The sequence below is a fragment of the Aplysia californica genome, unplaced genomic scaffold (genome assembly GCF_000002075.1).
Source record: "Aplysia californica isolate F4 #8 unplaced genomic scaffold, AplCal3.0 scaffold00179, whole genome shotgun sequence".
Classification (NCBI taxonomy): Eukaryota; Metazoa; Mollusca; class Gastropoda; order Aplysiida; family Aplysiidae; genus Aplysia; species Aplysia californica.
In genome coordinates this window covers 324391-343581 of record NW_004797449.1, presented here as the reverse complement: position 1 = coordinate 343581, position 19191 = coordinate 324391, and the positions used below count along the sequence as shown (strand labels likewise).

At 41.1% G+C, this 19191-nt stretch overlaps 1 protein-coding gene across 1 annotated transcript in view; it reads left to right on the top strand.

Moving 5' to 3' along the window:
- Window positions 1-19191, top strand: part of LOC101853162 (metabotropic glutamate receptor 5-like) — a 50108-nt gene that overhangs the window by 15861 nt on the left and 15056 nt on the right. Inside the window, exons 3-12 of the mRNA XM_035969758.1 lie at window positions 1011-1479; window positions 2446-2635; window positions 3558-3804; window positions 5201-5469; window positions 6075-6088; window positions 10486-10763; window positions 11810-12014; window positions 14450-14573; window positions 14923-15015; window positions 17733-17892. Of these exons, the coding sequence (XP_035825651.1) occupies window positions 1011-1479; window positions 2446-2635; window positions 3558-3804; window positions 5201-5469; window positions 6075-6088; window positions 10486-10763; window positions 11810-12014; window positions 14450-14573; window positions 14923-15015; window positions 17733-17892 (2049 nt within the window). The remainder of the gene's footprint in view (window positions 1-1010; window positions 1480-2445; window positions 2636-3557; window positions 3805-5200; window positions 5470-6074; window positions 6089-10485; window positions 10764-11809; window positions 12015-14449; window positions 14574-14922; window positions 15016-17732; window positions 17893-19191) is intronic.

The window sequence follows — 19191 nt, the reverse complement described above, 5'->3', positions numbered from 1 at the left end:
CCTCTCTCTCTCTCTCTCTCTCTGTGTGTGTGCGTGTCTCTCTCTGTGTCTCTCTCTCTTTCTGTGTCTCTCTCTGTCTCCGAGTGTTTTTTTGTTCTGCCTGTCTCCTTTGTTTTTCTTAAATTAATTCTTTCATCCCTTGTCATCATCCTTCCCTCTTGTCTTACCCTGTCCTGGTCGTGTCGCTATATTCTTTGGTAAGCAAATTTGGTAGGTAAGACAGGGACACGACATTCAGTTTCAAAGTGAACACAGACGAGATATCCTAGGTTGGACTCTCCAAGTGTTGACAGCTGATTGAATAGGCCGTACATTTTTTTGTAGTGTTAAAACCGGCGAAAATTTGAGTCGTTATTTCAGTTCATATATTCCATTTCTTATATCGCCAAAGATTTCAACACTTTCATTAATGACATCTCCTTCCCATTTGCAATCTACTCTCTGAAAATGTACAGGTTAATGGCTTTTTTTGCTTGGTTCGCCAGTCGCTAACTCACCTTCAAAATAATCTAAATTGTGTTGATGAGGGCTTAAAAACACCTACGTTAAAAAGAAAATCACTTTAACGTTTTTGGCTTCTTTCCCGAATGTAATCTCTTTCATTTTCTTCCAGCGTTGTTTCATCGAAGCAAATAATGAATGCTTAAATCTTTTAGCAAGAATGTTCGCTTCATTTTACTTTATCTGTCCTCTTTTTTCGCTAGATGTAGAGGGAAGGTGCGATTTTCGGTCAAGGAAAAAGCGGGCGACTTTTGCCGTTGATATGTTATTCTTTTGAAGGATCTTTTTCGAGAATATTCAGACAAAACCGCTCGTTTTTCCACCTCTTGGGTATTCGGAGGGCGTCACTGGTAGTTCATTCATTTTTCTTTCCCTCTGTTGTTTCCGTCTGTCTGTCTTGGTTTATATTCCCTGTATTACATAATCATTAATGAGGCGATGTGCTTTTAACTTTTCTCAAACTTAAGATTAAAAAACTCAAAACTTTCTTCCTCCCCTCCCCATCCTAGCGATTCCTCCATCTTACCTCACATCAAACTAGGTTGGGACATCAGAGATTCCTGCTGGTACTCTGCCATCGCGCTAGAGAATAGTATTGACTTCATCAAGGACGCCATTGCCAGTCAGAGCAACAGCAACAGCAACAGCAACAACCACAACATCAACCTCAACAGCAATAGCAACAGCAATAGCGACAGAAACAGCCGTGGAGATACCAGGGCGGACGTATCGGACACTAACTCCAACAACAGCTTTGTACAATCGACCTCGGCGACCGTTTCACTTAAGCCTGCTCAGTCTACTCCCAACAGCTTGTCTTCTAGCCCGGCCTCTGGGGGTCACTCACAACTAGTTCACTCACCAGTGGATCACACACCACTGACCGTCAGCTCAACAACACCGATATGCAGAGACGTCAAACACTTGAAGCCTATCGCCGGACTGGTCGGCCCTGGCTCAAGTGAAGCCACAATACAGGTTGGTCGACAACTGGAATACTGAAACCTTGTAGTTAATCTATTAATCGATATTGGCAATTAAAAAAAACCCCAAAAGCAAAACAGAAAACAAACAAGCAAACAAACAAACAAACAAAACCCCCAACGAAACGGTACAAGTTTTTGGTTGTCTATAACATTTAGGTCTAGTCTTTTGAGTCTTTACGCTTCATTTTAAAGTCTCAAACAGTTGTTTTATAACATGCCCTATTTTTAGAGTACTTAGTACACGTATTACTCACGTGACAGGAAGCCTAACGACTCAAAAGACCATATTTATTTGCTTATCCAAACAGTGGTGCCCTTTCTCAAATCTCCCTTTTATATTTCGATTTCTATTCTAGACAGACGAGTATTTTTTTCGTCAAAAGCAAGGCAAATGAACAAGCTTGAAGATTGATATTATACTACATGTAATCGCTCCATTTATTCAAAACTGACGATGGCTTGATTCCATAGCGTCATGACACATGATATAATGTCCTTGTCTTAAAACGCCATCATCATGAAAAATGTGTCTTTGTCTTCATTAATTTCTCTTCTCCTTATTCCCCTTTAATTACGTCAAGTTCAATTTTGTTCATACTTCGTTTTCAAGTCTGGTAATGCCGCTGTCCTTCGGCACATCTCTCTATCGTTTTTTTTTACCTGAGTGTTTTTACGCCTTTATGGACACAACTCTGTCTTGGCCTGTCTGTCTGTCTGTCTGTCTGTCTGTCTGTCTGTCTGTCTGTCTGTCTGTCTGTCTGTCATCTCTGTCTCTCTCTCTCTCTGTCTCTCTCTGTCTCTCTCTATCTCTATCTCTCTCTATCTCTCTCTCTCTCTCTCTCTCTCTCTCTCTCTCTCTCTCTCTCTCTCTCTCTTCAGTCTCATTAAAACTGAATTGATCTGATACCTAAAAACAGTATGCCTAGTTATTTTTTAAATTTATTTTTCTTTTGTTCAGGTGCAGAATTTGCTGCAGATTTTCAACATCCCCCAGATCGGGTACTCGGCCACCAGCATGGACCTGAGTGACAAAAGCCACTATAAATATTTCCTCCGTGTCGTTCCCCCGGACCGCTACCAGGCACAGGCCATGGTGGACCTTGTCGTCCACTTCAACTGGACCTACATCTCTGTCGTGCACTCTGACGGTAAGACGCAATGAGTCCCCGAGTAGTGGCTGGAGCCTTCTCTTATCGATTTTAGGACCGTCGAGGGATCTTTAATGTGCGCAACTTGCACATGGGACCTCCGAAGTTTTTTCGCCCTTATCTGTGGAGGCTCAGCGTTTGATCTTACCTACCCTAAGATCAGAGGTGTAGCTGAAAGACAGTAGTAAGGGGAGCCAAGGAGTAGTACTAGTAGTAAAAAGGCAGCAGAATGATTCAGGAGCCCAGAGGAGGGGGCAAAGGGGAGAGGGGAAATGGAAAAAAGAGGGGGGGGATGAAAGTGGAGAAGAAAGCAGACGACAGAGTGCAAGTAAGGAGGTGAAAGGAAAACATTTTTACAGAAGAATATTTTCCATCGCTGTCAAGATTCGAGCTCTGGACTTACTGGGTGAGGAGCTAACACCATATCTCTAGACCACGAGAGCCCCCACAGATCGTTTAGGGCAACTTTCTGTAAGAACTTCCGTAAACAGAGAACACAAATATCGATTTTTTCCTGCTGGGAACAATCAATAGATACGTGGAACTCATCTCGTGTTTTCTACGATAGATTAAGGCGGGCCGATGGTGTTACAAATTTCACCGTCGAATAGTTTTTAACAAAAATAGCTTTTGGTGTTTTAAGCTCTTATCAACACAATTTACATCTTTTAAGAGGCGGGGTTTTGGCCCTGCCAGTAAAATAAAACCTAGACTGAGAGGGATGAAACTTCCAAAAATTTTCTATCCTCTCGGGAATCGAACTCCAGTCTCCTTCATGCGACAGCCAAGCGCTTAGCCGCTACACCAAAATGAGTGGTTGTTGAATCAGCGAGAGAATCAGTAAGCTGTAAAAGGTATTCAGAATGTAAAAAAAAAAAGAAAGCAAAATACCAAGTCTTGCTGTTTCTTTCCTTTTTACCAGGTAATTACGGGATCAAAGGTAGCGAAAAGTTCAAAGACCTTGTAAAGGAACGAGGTGTGTGCATCGCTACAACAGACACGGTCGCGAGCTCGGCAGACGATGCAGCATTTGATGACGTGCTCAGCAATCTTTTAGAGCACCCAAATGCCACCGTGGTCGTCTGCTTCTGTGAGGGGAAGACTGTCATGAAGCTGTTCTTAGCCACGACGAGAAAGTCAATGACAGGCAGATTTCTCATTGTCGGGAGGTTGGTGTAGCTACATACGCAAATGGCTTTCTTAGAATTGAAAAGTTCTATTTGACATTTTTGGCTGTTATGAATTTGTAAGTCTATGAGGTCAGAAACCAAATTAATGCTCTATCTGGCTATCAAAATCGTAAGATTATTCGGAGTCGATATCAAGATTATATTCGATGGCTTGCATTCGGAAAGCTTGAAGTGTTGTGAAACTCAACATTTTTTAACGTCAAATTTATTAAAACTAGGCACTGAACAGACAGAACTTTGTAATTCTAAGGTTGCAAAATGTACAACAGAGAGAGGTGGCCCATGTAATCCCCCCCCCCCTCCTGAAAAAATGCCGGTTTTAATTATTGCAGATAGTGAGCCAGCTATAGAAACCTGTCCCACTCTCTTCCCACTAACTCTCTCTCTCTCTCTCTTTCTCTCTCTCTCTCTCTCTCTCTCTCTCTCTCTCTCTCTCTCGCGCGCGCGCGCGCTCTCTCTCTCTCTTTCTCTCTCTCTCTTTTTTTTCTCTCTCTCTCCTTCGCGTTCTCACTCTCTCACCCTCTCTCCTTCTCTACCTCTCTTCCCCGTCTCTCCTTTATTCTATGTATCACTACCCCATCCTCTCTCTCTTTCTATCCCTATACTATCCACTGTGTACTGTCCTTGGATTCACACACTGCAATACCATTTCTTTTTTCTTTTTCCTTGATTTCGAGCTGAAAAAAACCTCGTCAGTTTTCTCACCATTTATTTATAGGTTAATTATACTCACCCAGCTTTTAAGTTTTGCTGTAAATTGAGAGATTCAGAAATGTGAAAAATATATGCCAAAACCATGTGTGTGGCACTGAGAATTTTGATCAGGTCAGATGGGCTCGTGCAGTCTTTGTAGAATCTATCTTTATCAAACGAATATTCTATTATATGTATATGTGACCATAGCATACACAAACATGAATGGAGAGAGATTTCCCACTTTACTACTTCGACAAACCCGGAAGCTCCTTCTCTCTGTTTTTGAGAAAGAGCATATGTTATTTTCCTGACAAATTTTTAATCACTATCGTGTATACAAAAGTATTACATGGAAGACGCCGCTCCTCTAAAGAGATCAGTTTTTTTTCTATCTTTCATTGTACGGTGCTTTCTATCATTCACGACTCCCCCCCTATCTCTCCACCTCCTTAATCTATCCACCTCCTCAATATCCCCACCTGTCATTTGTAGGCGAATTCCAGGTTTAAAAAATCATAGATACAGGGTGCATAAAAGTAGAACCAAATTGAAAAAAAAGAGATAAATTCATAGACAGGAGAAAGAGGAGGCTAAAACAGCTCCTAGACACGGCTGGCTGGTGCCTCTGTAAATAATTTTTTGATGGTCAGGTCAGGAGCTCTCATTTATTCTTCACCAGTGACGGTTGGGGTAACCGCCGTGACGTCGTGGAGGGACAGGAGAATGCCGCTATCGGCGCCATTTCGTTCAAGCTCTACTCCCCGCCCCTGCCCGACTTCAAGGCTCACTACGACAACCTCCGGCCCTTCGGCTCCCCGCACAATCCCTGGCTCAACAGTTTCTGGGAGCAGCGGTTCCAGTGTTCCCTGAACAAGACAAGTCTTAGGGGATACAGAAGGTCGTGTGTCGGTGAGTGCTGCCAGTGTCGGTGTCGGTGTCGGTGTCGGTGTCCGTATTGATGTCGGTGTTGGTGAATGTCGTAGTGAGTGTATCGATGTCGGTGAGCACTGTCAGTGTCGGGAGTGTCTTGGTGAGTGTATCGATGTTAGTGAGTGTGATCTGTGTCGGTGCCGGTATTGGTGTTGATGAGCGTGTCGGTGAGTGTATTGGTGTCAGTCTCAATGAGTGTGTCGGTAAGTACTACCTGTGCCGGTGTTAGTGTCAATGAGTGTGTCGGTGAATACTACCTGTATCGGTGAGTGTGTCAGTGAGTGTGTCGGTGTTGAGGACAAAAGAGTTCTGGGGAAAGGCCTGTTTCGTAGTCCAAACGTATTGGCCAAAACAGTATTGGCTCAAGCAGTATTTGCTGAACCAGCATTATCTAAAACAGTACTAGCTAAAACAATATTTGCTAAAACAGTGTACTGCTGAAACAGTATTTGCTGAAACAGCATTTGCCCAAATAGTACTTTGCTAAAATAGTATTAGCCATTAGACGGTATTTGTTAAAACAATATCTTAAAGCACTAGCAAAAACGGTATTAACATTTGCTAAAACAGAATTTGCTTAACTTAAACAGTATTGACTAAAACAATTTATTGGCCAAAAACAGTATTAGCCAAACCAGTGATTTGCTAAAACAGTGTTTGCTAAATCAGTATTTGTGAAAACAGTATTCGCTAAACAGTATTGGGTAAACCAGCATTGAGGCAGACACTATTTATCCGGAGACTATTTTTCCCCCCGAGCCGTGCTGTATTATCCCGGGAAACTGGTCTTGCAGTGACGAGAGTCGGCTATACCAGCGGTAATTCGAGAGTCCCAGAATTGAGAATCAATGCTCGGCGCGCGGGAGTCCATTATGTAGCTTTCCTTCCTCACAGCGCACGAGAGCTCCGCTGTTAGCTCCGCGCTGTCTGAGGTCGGCTTCCTCTCTATTTTTTTTAAATGAGCGTATTTTTACGCCTCTATTGACATAATTTAGATCATTAAGGGAGTTGGCGTCTCATCCTTCCCTTTAGGGCCAACCCGGGCTGAAAGGGATACAATATCCAAGCAGAAAGGCTGAGATATTCGATAAAATTGTATGTCCATTTGGGAATCGAAGTAGGGTCTCCTGCGACGGACAACAAAGCATCTAACCGCTACAGTACATATGTCAGTAGAATACAGTTGAAACGTTGCTGAAAAAGGTTTTCGAGAACAATTAATTAAGCGTGAACTAAGTAGGCCTAACTGTAGGAAATGAATCACGAAGCTCAACAACGAACCAGGGTGCCACAGAAAGACGTGTGATGTGGTAGTGAGGCACTTCGCTATTTCATACAGGAGGCCCGAGTTCAATTCCCGAGTGGGGAGAAGTTTTATGAAGTGTCTGGGTCTTTCTGCTGGGATGCTTGTGTCTCTCTCGGCTCTGGTTGTTCCCGAGAGGCGGGGTCGAAAGCCTGCCTCCGAAATTATCATCTAAATTTTGTTGAGTGGGAGGGAGATGGGGGACACATACATTACTTTTTTTTAACAACAGAAAGGCACATATATTTCTATGCCGTGACAGATGCTCCATAATAAATGAATGTGAGGGTTCTATAATCAACAACACTGAACTGGAAACCACATGTCGTTCTCTTGGGCCTGCATTATTGCCGACAAAGACACAAAATTGTGCCCACGAGAGTAAGGCTGGTCCGACTCTGCGTTGAGTTGTTTAGAGAAAAGGGGATTTTTGTTGTAAAAAAATTAGATATGTGAACGACATCTGGGTTGCAACTGCGAGAGAACCGAAATAACCTCTAAAAAGTCAGACCTTTATTTGACTAAAAGATATGATATAGCTTTATTTCCTTGGTAGTGATAAGTCTGTTTTGAATAGAAGTGCAGATAAGCCACTCTTATTCTCAAGGGCACAAATAAGCCAACCAGAAAAAAGTACGGAAACTCCATAAAGGATTTCGCGTCTTTAAGTAGACCACCTGGAACATTGCCGCCACTTCTTCCTGGCTGAAAACAAGACAAGCAAGGCAGACAAATTTAAAGCTTCTGAAGAATCTTTCGTGGGACCAAAAGAACAAAGGAAAAGCAATTGCTTGATATCTCTGAGAGCCCCTCGATGTAATGCAATATTGATAACAGCCCAAGACTTTTCGTAAGAATGTATCTAATATAAGACACGAGTGTCTGTGGTGTAACGGTTTGGCGGGTCGCTGTCGCAGGCAGGAAACCCGAATTCGATTCCTCAATGGGGTAACATTTTTATCGAGCATGTCATACTTTCTGCTGGAAAGTGGTATCCTTCTCAGTTCGGGTTGGCCCTGGCCGGCAGAGTCCAGAGCCCGCATTTTATGAGACATGAATTGTATAGATGCTAGATTGGCATATCAAAACACTTACATTGATTTTTCTACCCCCCCCCCCCCCCCCACCCTCTCTCTCTCTCCCCCCCTCCACCGCCAAACAAAATTGAGATATTAATTACTTACCAGTAAAACAGTGACAGTTGTGTGGCATCGAAGTGAAATCAAACACTCATTCAAAATAAGAGAATCGAAAAAAAAAAATCAATTTTCCGCCAGTTGGGCAATTGATATTGACATTTTTGGGACTCAACATCTTTTTATGTCTATTTAAAACATTTGGGTGTGGATTTTACCGAAGAAAGTAGACCAAAGGCACAGAGATGTTACTTTTGCAGTTTCCAAAAGATCTAAATTGTGTCAATGGGGGCGTGAAACACCTACATTGAAACTGTAAAATCAAGATAGGCAAGTACACAAATGAATAATCATGATTCTAATAACTTCATATGCGTAAAACGAAATCGTATGGGAACCTTCCAGTAACAAGTAAAATTTGATCTCGTAATGTATAGAGTGACAAGTAAAAATATGTGATCACGTGATGTATCTACCAGTGGCAATTAAAATATGTGATCACGTGATGTATCTACCACTGATAAATAATACGTGATGATAAAATGAAGTGTCTTCCAGGGAAGCCCTTTGGTCAACGAAAAAAGAAGAGAAAACTTAACAAAGAAAATAAGACAAAAATCAAAATTCGACGCAAGGATCAAAAGAAATACAAGTGTCGTTCATTTATCAAGGAGAGCCAGGTTTTTGTCTTGGGGTCCCCGGCTGAGCCGCGCGCCGGCATACTCGGGGAGGAGCTTTTGTACGGGATATGAAGGAACGCTTCGATTGGCCGGGGAAAAGAATTGCACGATGAAGAGATTGTTCGCAGCAAATGACACTGGAATCTGAAAAAAAGTCGACATAAAAATGAATGAAGAGGCGAGAAGCGAAGCAAAAAACCAAATGAGCGTCCAAGGGAACCATTGATTAATTTGGAACTTTTGGGGGGCTTCCCGCACAATGGAGAACACTTCATACGTCATTGGCGATAAGAGAAACCAGCGGGCTCTAAGACGCTTTTGGGCTGACTAGCCAGAGGGCCAAAGCCCTATTATAGGACCTTCTAAATCGGATTTTAGCTAATCTGGCCGGGGTAAAAGAAAGTGTAAAGGAAGGACGGAGAGGTGTCGGTCTTAGATGAATGAAACTGGCGCTAGGGGAAATGAGGTTCCTGAGAGAAATCTAAGAGGGAGCATGCTGCTGGAAGCGTAGTTAAAAGAGAGAGAGGATTGTGAGAAGTAACGATTTGAGAATGATGCCTGAGTTGATCAGAGATAGCGCTGACATGTAGGACCAAGACACAGTTCAAAGTCACTTTGCTCTATAAATATGTGATAAAATGAGATGTTGATATTTGGAATGGCTCGTGATTTAGATGGCACTTCTAAAAATCATATAGAAGCTTTGAAGAAGATTTGACTCTTATGCCTAAGATAACGTTGCTTATACGGTAAAGAACGTTTGAATATACCCATTACACAATAAATTTCGCTTATATGACAAAAGAAGTTTGAACATTCATTACCCAATTTATTTATCTTATACGTTGAAGAAAGTTTGAGCATTCATTACACAATTTATTTCCCCTACACAATGAAAAAGATTTGTAAGCCCAATACACAATATAATTATTTTAACCCAGCCGACAACGCTGAGGCTTTATTTCGTAACAGCTGACAAATTATACGTATGACTATTGTGTTTCTATACTTATGATAAAGCAATGAAGGAAAAGAAACATGCCTAAATAATCAGTGAATAAAGGATAGACGAATCTAAGCAAAAATAGCAAAAACATGAAATCCAAAACTGAAGAAGTCAGCACGAAGATACGATGCTCAAATATAGATTGCACATTATGGGGGCGTTTTAACGGACACACAGGCCTTAAACAGATTGTCATAATTATAGAAGGAAGTTTAGAACAGATGGTCAGAACATATCAGAAGGCTTTATAGATAACTGAGGAGAAAAATCCTATAATAATAAAAGAAGACAATGGATCATCAGTTTGGAAAGAAAAAAGTACAAGTTGCCGGCACATTTTATGTCTCGTTAAAAAATGTATTTTTGTATGGGTTTTACAGAAAAAATATTGATCAGATGCGCAAATATAGTAAATTTGCAGTTTTCAAGGACACTCAAGCTTCGGAAGTCCCCAAACGTTGTCGTCCATTTTCTCGCTAATTTTACCTCCGACAACAGGCAACCCCTACCTCATTTAATCGCAAAATAATGTCTCAACTTCTATTCAAGATCGATGCGTATTTCTTTTTTCATTAAACGTTTTGCTACAGAACAGGCTTTAAGATAATACCAATCGACAAAAGCCCCATTCTACCGTGTTTTGCCTTTCTGATATTGTTCAGAGACCAAACAAACTAACCGAATAGCATAAGAGCCCCCCCCCCCCCCCCCCAAACCAGCACCAGTTTAAAATACGTCAATGGCACTGACAATTGCTGGTTCTGGTAAATTAAATATGATAGTGTTGGATAAAAAGAAATGTATAAATTAAACAAAAGGTTAAATCAGAACATGGCAACCATTTTTAAATTGAGACAAATGACATTTTCCCCTTGTACTCATTTGTTTTGTATCCCTCAGAGACAGTAGAAATTCGTTATTACAACTTTATATGCCACCCCAGGGAACGAGAGCCTGTCCGGGTCTATCGTGGACTCCAAGCTGGGCTTTGTCGTGAACGCCGTGACGACTATGGCGCGAGCCCTGCACAACATGCACGCGCACGTCTGCCCGGGCTTCCAGGGGCTGTGCCCGGCCATGGAGCCCATCAACGGGAGCGTCTTCCTGCAGTACCTGCTCAACGTCAGCTTCCGGGGCTACAGCGGCGAGATGGTTCACTTTGACAGCAAGGGGGATCCGCCGGGGCGGTGAGTGTGGTGGTTACACTGTCGTGTGACTGTATACTTGTCTCACGCGACTGGATAAATGTCTCACGTGACTGGATAAATGTCTCACATCTCACACCACTGAATAAATGTCTCATATGACTTGATAAATACCCCACATGACAGAATACATTTTCACGTGACTTGATAAATGTCTCACGTGATTGGATAAATGTCTCACGTGACTGGATAAATATCTCACATGACTGGATAAATGTCTCACGTGACAGGGCACACTAGGTTTTTTTTCCTTCTATTTTTTAACCCGTTATTGTTTTGTTTTTTCAAACCCATCGACACAATTTAGATAATTTAGGCTCAGAGGGATACAACATCCCTGAAAGGGGTACAAAATTACAGCTAAAAGACCGAGATACTCGATGAAAACTCTCCCCTCAATGGGAATCGAACTCGTGTCTCCTGTCTGTGACAGCAAAACGCCTAGCCGTTGCATCACGGACACCGGTGGATGAACTATCTGGCGACTGGGATTAGATACACTAATATGAGGCAGGATATGTTATTACGAGACGTAATATTATTGCAGCAATAGTGGTTTTTGTTTTTAAAGGTACATATTTTATTATTCAGATAAACACAGTTTATTATTTAAATTGTGTCAATGGGGCGTAAAAATCAACTTTTATTAAACAAAACCAAAAAAACAACAACAAACCCAAACTAAACCAAACACCCCCGCCCCTGCCCACCCAAAAAAAAACAACTAACAAAAAATAGACAACACCAACAAAAAACAAGAACAACCCCCCCCCCCCCACCAGCAAAATTGACACCTCAGGGACTTGACGTCGACTATTAACGTGGGTGGTTGGCAGGTGTTCTGGTGTGGTTTGCTCCTTCTCTTTTTCAAACATCTATCATTCTTATATCTCCTCTTTCTTTTCTCTTCGTGTTTCTTTCTAGTAACACCTCTAATCGTCGGCACTTATATGACCGTGCTTGTGTTGTAAGTTTCTGTAAAAATCTTACCAAAACGAGTCACTGTGAGTGACTTGCGTGTACTACAGGTATGAAATCCTCAACTACCAGCCCCGGCAGACCGCGGACGGAAACACCACTTACGAATACGTCACTATCGGCCACTGGATGACCGGAAGCCTGCGCCTGAACCGACATCCGGTGTACTGGCCTCGGGGTCGGCGGGACAGCGGGGGGTACGGAGGTCACATCCGGTCAGTGTGCAGCGAACCTTGCAGGTGGGGACAGGCGAAGGTGAGCATGCAACTGGGGACAGGTAAAGGTGAACACACGGCTTGGAGGTTGATGAGTGCTCTGTGTGTGATTTGTTTCTTCGTTCCTTTCTGACGTCGTCTATCCTCTTTATCTCTCCTTGTTTTCTTTGTATGTTACTCTCTATCCTATCAGACGTCTTCTTTCCTCTTTATCTCTCCTTGTTGTCTTTGCATGTTACTCTCTAGTAGCACCCCTAATCTTCGGCATTTATCTGACCTAATTGAGTTGCGTAACATTTTTATGAAAACTAAAACTAAAAAGTTGAACACAGGCGTAATAGAGATGTTATGGTCCATGCGTGTCATTGTTCTGACTAAGCATTTTCTTTTGTTAATATTTTGTATCTTGACAGACGATCTATTTTTGGGGTCTAAATTGAAGGTGCTTTTACGCCCGCACCAACACAATTTAGATCATTTAGGATTTAGTGACCCTCATATTATGAGTATCAGTGGCCTTCACATCGTGTGTGTGTGTGTGTGTGTGTGTGTGTGTGTGTGTGTGTGTGTGTGTGTGTGTGTGTGTGTGTGTGTGTGTGTGTGTGTGTGTGTATGTGTGTTTGTGTATGGTTGGCGAGTGTTCTTATGTACACAAGGTGATAAAAAAAACAACTTTACAATTTTTTTTCTGAATATCTCGCGCAAAAAATTGTTGTAGAGTGCTGTAATTTGGAACTGACATAATTCATTCAAAAGGAATGTGTTTGATATAAAATCCAAGAAGAAGAAATATATTTTGAAACCGAAAACGGCTTTAAAAAAAACACACCTAAAAACGCAAAGTTCACCACTGTTAAAAAATCTTGTAAAGGAAGTCGTGAAAAGATTAGTTGAGCTTTTTCTTTATTTTCTCTTTGACATTAATTTTCCATCCCTATGACATTTAAACAATATTTAAAGTCTTTTACAGAGTTTTAAAAACCTAATGATTTCATTCTGAAATTCCTAGAAGCAGTGCTCCACATTCCCTCCTTTGGACTCGATAAATTTTTAACGCGTCGCTCGAAATGTTCACTGGCGCCATAACACAAGGACCTGCTAAACCATGAGTTTTTAAAGCCACATACACTGTACATGTTCACTAAGAAATGGCTTCTAGAGACAATAGAGTGGGGGTGCCCAATAGACAGCATTTTTTAAAGTTAACATATCCTGCAGGGTGAAAATGGGCTTTGCACTAAACCAAATGTCATCGAAGAAATGATACCTCTTTACAAGACAATCGAAGAATCACATTGCTATGCTCAGATCCATGTCATCTCGGCCTAGCGAAGATGAACATGGTATAGTTGTAGGTTAACATATGCCATGAGAATGCAGACTGTTAATGTGTAGGAAAGTCCTAGTTGCAGATCGTCTACGGACAGACGTCTCATAGGACTCGGCTTCTGAAATCTGCACTCTGGTGACGTTTAAAGGGCTGCGCATGGTGTGTGTTCGACCCGACGTTGTCATTTTTTAAAGAACTTTTTAGTTCTGAATCGCCATGGATCCAAACTGGCGGAACTTCTCTACTCATGACGCCAAAGGTCTTGAGGGCACCTAAGCATTTTCTCCATGCCGTGCGCAGAACTTACGAAAGGTCAGGGATGGTGAGTTTGTGGAGAGGTAATGTTCAGTACAAAAAGCTCTCTGCTCTTTACTAAAGGTAACCATGATCCCAGCAGGCAAACAAAATTTGGAAAAATAATATCTGCAGACTTCTGTTGACTTGTTAGACTGCTGCAGCTTGCAATATGGCGCGATTGTTGCAACTTTTAGTGGAAGGCCTAATGCGAACTGGTGTGTCAAACTATGAAAATGGCGACAAAGTTGAAAATGGGTTGTTTTTTTAATGCGCTATATAGAGCAAAACCATTCAATGGACTTATCTTAAATACGTATCAGACAAATTCCTTTTGGCTTTCACATGTCAGGTTCAAATCTGAAACGCAAAACTTCAGTGTGGAGGAAGACATTTACTAAACAAGTTGTAAAGTTTTTTTGGGATCACCCTGTAGTTTGCTTCTTCTTTCCTATAAAAAAAAATCTATCATCCCTATCCTTTTCTTTGTACAGTACTCTCTAGTGACACCTCCAATCTTCAACACTTATATGATCTATGTGTTTTGCAAATGCCGTAAAACTCTTTTAAAAATTCTGAATATGAATCCCCCCCTCCCCCCAAAAAAAGACCAACCCATTGTGAATGAAAATGGAGTAATTTTCGTTAGGGTCAATGCCCTTCACTTTGTGACCTCCATATTCTTCTCAATAACCTTTACATTGTTACCTCCATATTATCAGTAACCCTCACATCCTGACCTCCATATAATCAGTGCCCTTCACCTTGTGACCTCCATATTGTCAGTGACCTTCACATTGTGAGTAAACTCCATGTTGTCCCTGACCTTGACCTTGTGATCGACCCTGCAGAAGGTGAAGGGCGCCGCCTGCTGCTGGATCTGTACCACGTGTCTGGAGAACGAGGTCCTGGTGGACAACAGCACAGATTGTCGCCCTTGTGACCGGGGCATGTGGCCGGACTTCAACAAAACAGGTGCTCATGGCTTTTTTTTTCTATTGATTTATTGCTCTTTTCAATGAAGGTAATTTTACGCCCTCTTCAACACAATTTTGATCCTTTAGGAGGCAGGCTTTTGATCCTGCCTGTTAGGGCCAACCCGTACTGAGAAGGACACGACATAATCTTAACAGAAAGACCTATATATTAAATAAAAATTTACCTTACTGGGGAATCAAATTCGGGTCACCGGCGTGTGTCAGCAACGTGCTAACTGCTACACCACCGACTGAATTTAGTCAGGTGTCATCTGTACCGCAAAGTTAATTAAGCAGTGTCCCTGATTATTTATTGTTGTTTCCCCTCTATTTGTTCCCTCTCACAGATTGTGAGGCCATTCCAATCGACTTCATCAGCTGGATGGACACTGGGGCTGTTATTTGCATAAGTCTGGCGGTCCTCGGGACTTGTGTAACAGGTTGGGAATACGTCTTGCCTTCTTTCTGTCTTTTAGAAATACAAGATCACTACATAGGAATTAAAATGTTTTATCTGATATTTTGGGTCATTTTGAATTACTAAGACCAAGAGGTCAGAAACCAAAATGCTCTATCTGCTCTATAAAAATCGTAAGATTATCCGGAGTGGTTATCAAGATATGAATAGAATGACATTCGAAAAAGCATGACATGTTGTGAAACTCAAAGGATTTGACGTAAAATTTCTCAAAACAAGGCACTGAACTGACTGAGCAGACAGAACTTTGTAACTCTAGGGTTGTGGACCAGCGAGGAGCGACTGCTATAGTTCCAGTTTGGTAAACGTTTTACGGTGCTGGCACCTGTATAAGGTCATATGAACGCGCCGGACGCAAGTTGGTTGTTTTCCCCTTAATTCATAGCGATGCTTGGTTTTACTTTGCAAAGACACCATGACTGTTTACAGAGAAGGAAGAAGAAAACAGTGAAAAAAGAACAGCAGTGCTGATCATTGTACCGACAGGAAGAAACTCTTACTAGTCGTGGGCCTCTTTCTCATATATTTTTTGCATTAATTGAAAATAGGCACACGTTAGCTTATCATTCTTTTAACGTTCAAGCTACACTCTTGTATTGAATACAAACAAGTTCAGAAATGAATGAAGATTCAATGTATGAGAATATAATAGTAGTTAGTGAAGACAAGCAAATATCTATGATCAATGAGGGAAATAAGAAAACAACAAAAACAACAACAACAACAACAACAACAACAAAGCACCCCCCAACAAAACAAAACAACAACAAACAAAGAAACAAAAAACAACAATATTGCATCAACGACTCAATAGACGTGCCGACTTCTAAGCGTTAATGGACTGTGTGTGGGGCGGAAATTCTTCTTCTATGAAATGCCAGCCATTAATAACCATTCTGGGAGGAGAATGGTTGACGTTTCCTTTGAAATATCGGATCTTTTTTTTCCTGCTTTTCCTTCCGAAGACTCACCCAAAGAAATCCGGGAAACTTACTTAGCCTCACTGACACTGACGCAACTTCCTCTTTGTTTAGATGAAACATAAATGTGATGTGTGCTAACAAAATGAGTTACTTCTCGCAATCCACAAATGGAGATATTGGCCGAAAATCGACACTAGGGTCAAATTTTGTAGATTTTCTATTGTTGCAATATTCTTAAAGTATAATAAGACTTTTGTTATTTCATACTAATAAATTGTAAAAACTTCACCTATTAGCGTGACATATATCTATTTCCATAGGTCTCGAATCTGAGAAGCAACTCATTTTGTCAGCATCCTTCACAAATGAGCTTTTGAGCATAGACACGATATCTGTTGACTGAAAGAGAAGTAAAAGTGATAGCTTTGGAGACCTAACACAATAGACATCTTAGAGTACCGATGGATTATATCTGGCGTTGAGTCTTGGACTTAAACAAAGAAAGAAGAAAACAAAATATCTGCGTTTGAGGTCTGGTGCTACTGCTGAATTGTCAGAATTAGCTGGAAAATAAATAGGACCAACAATGCGGTGTGTCAGATTTTCTATAAAAGACAAACCATGCTTAACAGAAAGAAAAGTAGAAAAATACAATACTTTGATCATGTAATAGACCACCAGACCATTATAAGGAGCATACTAATATTTTAAACGCAAGATGCAGGGCAAAAAGGCCGAGGGTGGACAACGAACAACATGGTCCGATAACATCAAGGTATAGCCTGGTCTAAGTATGACAGAGGGAGAGTATATGATGGTGGATAGCGGTCCTGAGCAATGGTGGATCATTACACATGAACCTCCGAGCAACAGATGGCACCTCCATGTTTCCAGGTATAGTCTTTCGGACATCTGGGACATCTACGGTTACGTGAAAATATCTTTAGAGAATTGTTTGCTAGGTACACAGGAGCAGAATCTGAAGGAAACAACGCTGTCAAGTACACTTAATCATTGGAATAATAGTTGAATGAGTGACATTGAAATAATGACGGCTGTATAAAGAAAACCAAAGACACACTTGTTCAATACAATCCTTTGTCGGTAAATTATGTACGTATGTAAGATTTTGTGTGTGTGTGTGTGTGTGTGTGTGTGTGTGTGTGTGTGTGTGTGTGTGTATGTGTGTGGGTTTGTGTACACGTGCATGCGTGGTGTTGTTGTTGTTGCTGTTGTTGTTATTATTAAATTGGTCTCACAATGTGCATTTTCTGTCCTTTGACTCATCAGTTAAATTACTTTTACGCTCATACTACTATTACTTATCATTATTATTGTCATCATTATTATCAAGATTACGATTACGATTATTATTTATTATTATTATTATTGTTTTGTTGTTATCATTATCATTATCAAAACAACAATAATAATAGTATAATATTAATAATAACAACAACAATCCTTATAATATTAATAACAAAAACAACAACTGCAAAAACAACAACAACATAATAATAATAATAATAATAATAATAATAATAATATTATAATAATAATAATTTTTATCTTCATCATCATCATCATCATCATCATCATCATCATCATCATCATCATCATCATCATCATCATCATCATCATCATTTTGTCAAACACCGCAACCATTTCTCTTGTCATATCTTCACTATCAACCTTTCCTGTCTTCCAAATAAATAAATCGCTTACGACGTGGTCTTTTTACTTACACTCCCACCAGGATGGATTTGCGCCATTTTCGTGCGCCACAACGACACCCCTGTGGTGAAGGCGTCCACGAGAGAGCTGAGCTACATCATCTTGGCCGGCATCAGCCTCGCCTTCAGCAGCAACTTCTTTATCCTAGCCAAACCCGCCACGGGATTCTGCTACCTCACAAGGTAACGTAAGAATTTAGCGTAGCTCAGAGCTTTGTAGGTAAATAAGTAGGTAGGTAGGTAGGTAGGTAGGTAGGAAGGTAGGTAGGTAGGTAGGTAGGTAAGTAGGTAGGTAAGTAGGTAAGTGGGTTGGTAGATGGGTGGGTGGGAGGGTAGATGGCCAAACCCGCCACGGGATTTTGCTACCTCACAAGGTGACATAAGACTTTAGTGTAGCTCAGAGTTTTATGGGTAGGTAGGCAGGTAGGTAGGTAGGTAGGTAGGTAGGTAGGTAGGTAGGTAGGTAGGTAGGTAGGTAGGTAGATAGGTAGATAAGTAGGTAGGTAGGTGGGTAGGTAGGTAGGTAGGTAGGTAGGTGGGTTGGTGAATGGGTGAGTGGGAGGATAGATGGCCAAACCCGCCACGGGATTCTGCTACCTCACAAGGTGACGTAAGACTTATGCGTAGCTCTGAGTTTTGTTAGAACAGAAGGGGGGAATCTTTCTGTTGTGGTAATAACCGTAATAGGGTAATAATTATTGCGCCAATAATCGTAATAATAAAAATCCTGAGTCGAGAATAGCGCTCATAATAATATATAACATCTGCCAAAAAAGTAGCTCAATGCGCTTTACATTGGAATACCCATTTTCAAAACCTTTCTTACTACTTCCTTTCTTCTCATGCAATATATATTTATGCACACACACACACACACACACACACACACACACACACACACACACACACACACACACACACACACACACACACTTTCCTTCAGACATAGGCCCAGAACAACTATAATTTTAAAAAATAACGTTTAAAGCTTATGGGGTAGGTAGGTAGGTAGATAGGTAGGTAGGTAGGTAGGTAGGTAGGTAGATAGGTAGGTCTGTGGGTTGATGGATGGGTGGGTATGTAGGTAGGTAGGTATGTAGGTAAGTAGGTAGGCAGGTAAGCAGGTATTCCGGTATTTCAATTTGCTTCATCACCAGTAGACGTTATCATCGCTCAGTCTTATATCAGCCCAGCGACACAATTTAGATAGAATAGTATTTCATTCAGGGCCATTGGCCTTCATCGCATAAAGCATACACATTTTACAGAAGAGACTTCCGTAAAAACAGCACAAACTATTATGTATGACACGCGTAATATCAAAACATTTAAAGAGTCGCATTTTTGTGTGCCTTTAATCAACTTTTTCAGTAAAACCACACCGAAATGTGTGTTTGATTGGACATAAATATTAATAGTGCTGATCCCAAAATGAAAACTAATCGATAAGATGAAATCAAAGGATGGTGTTTAACCCCCCCC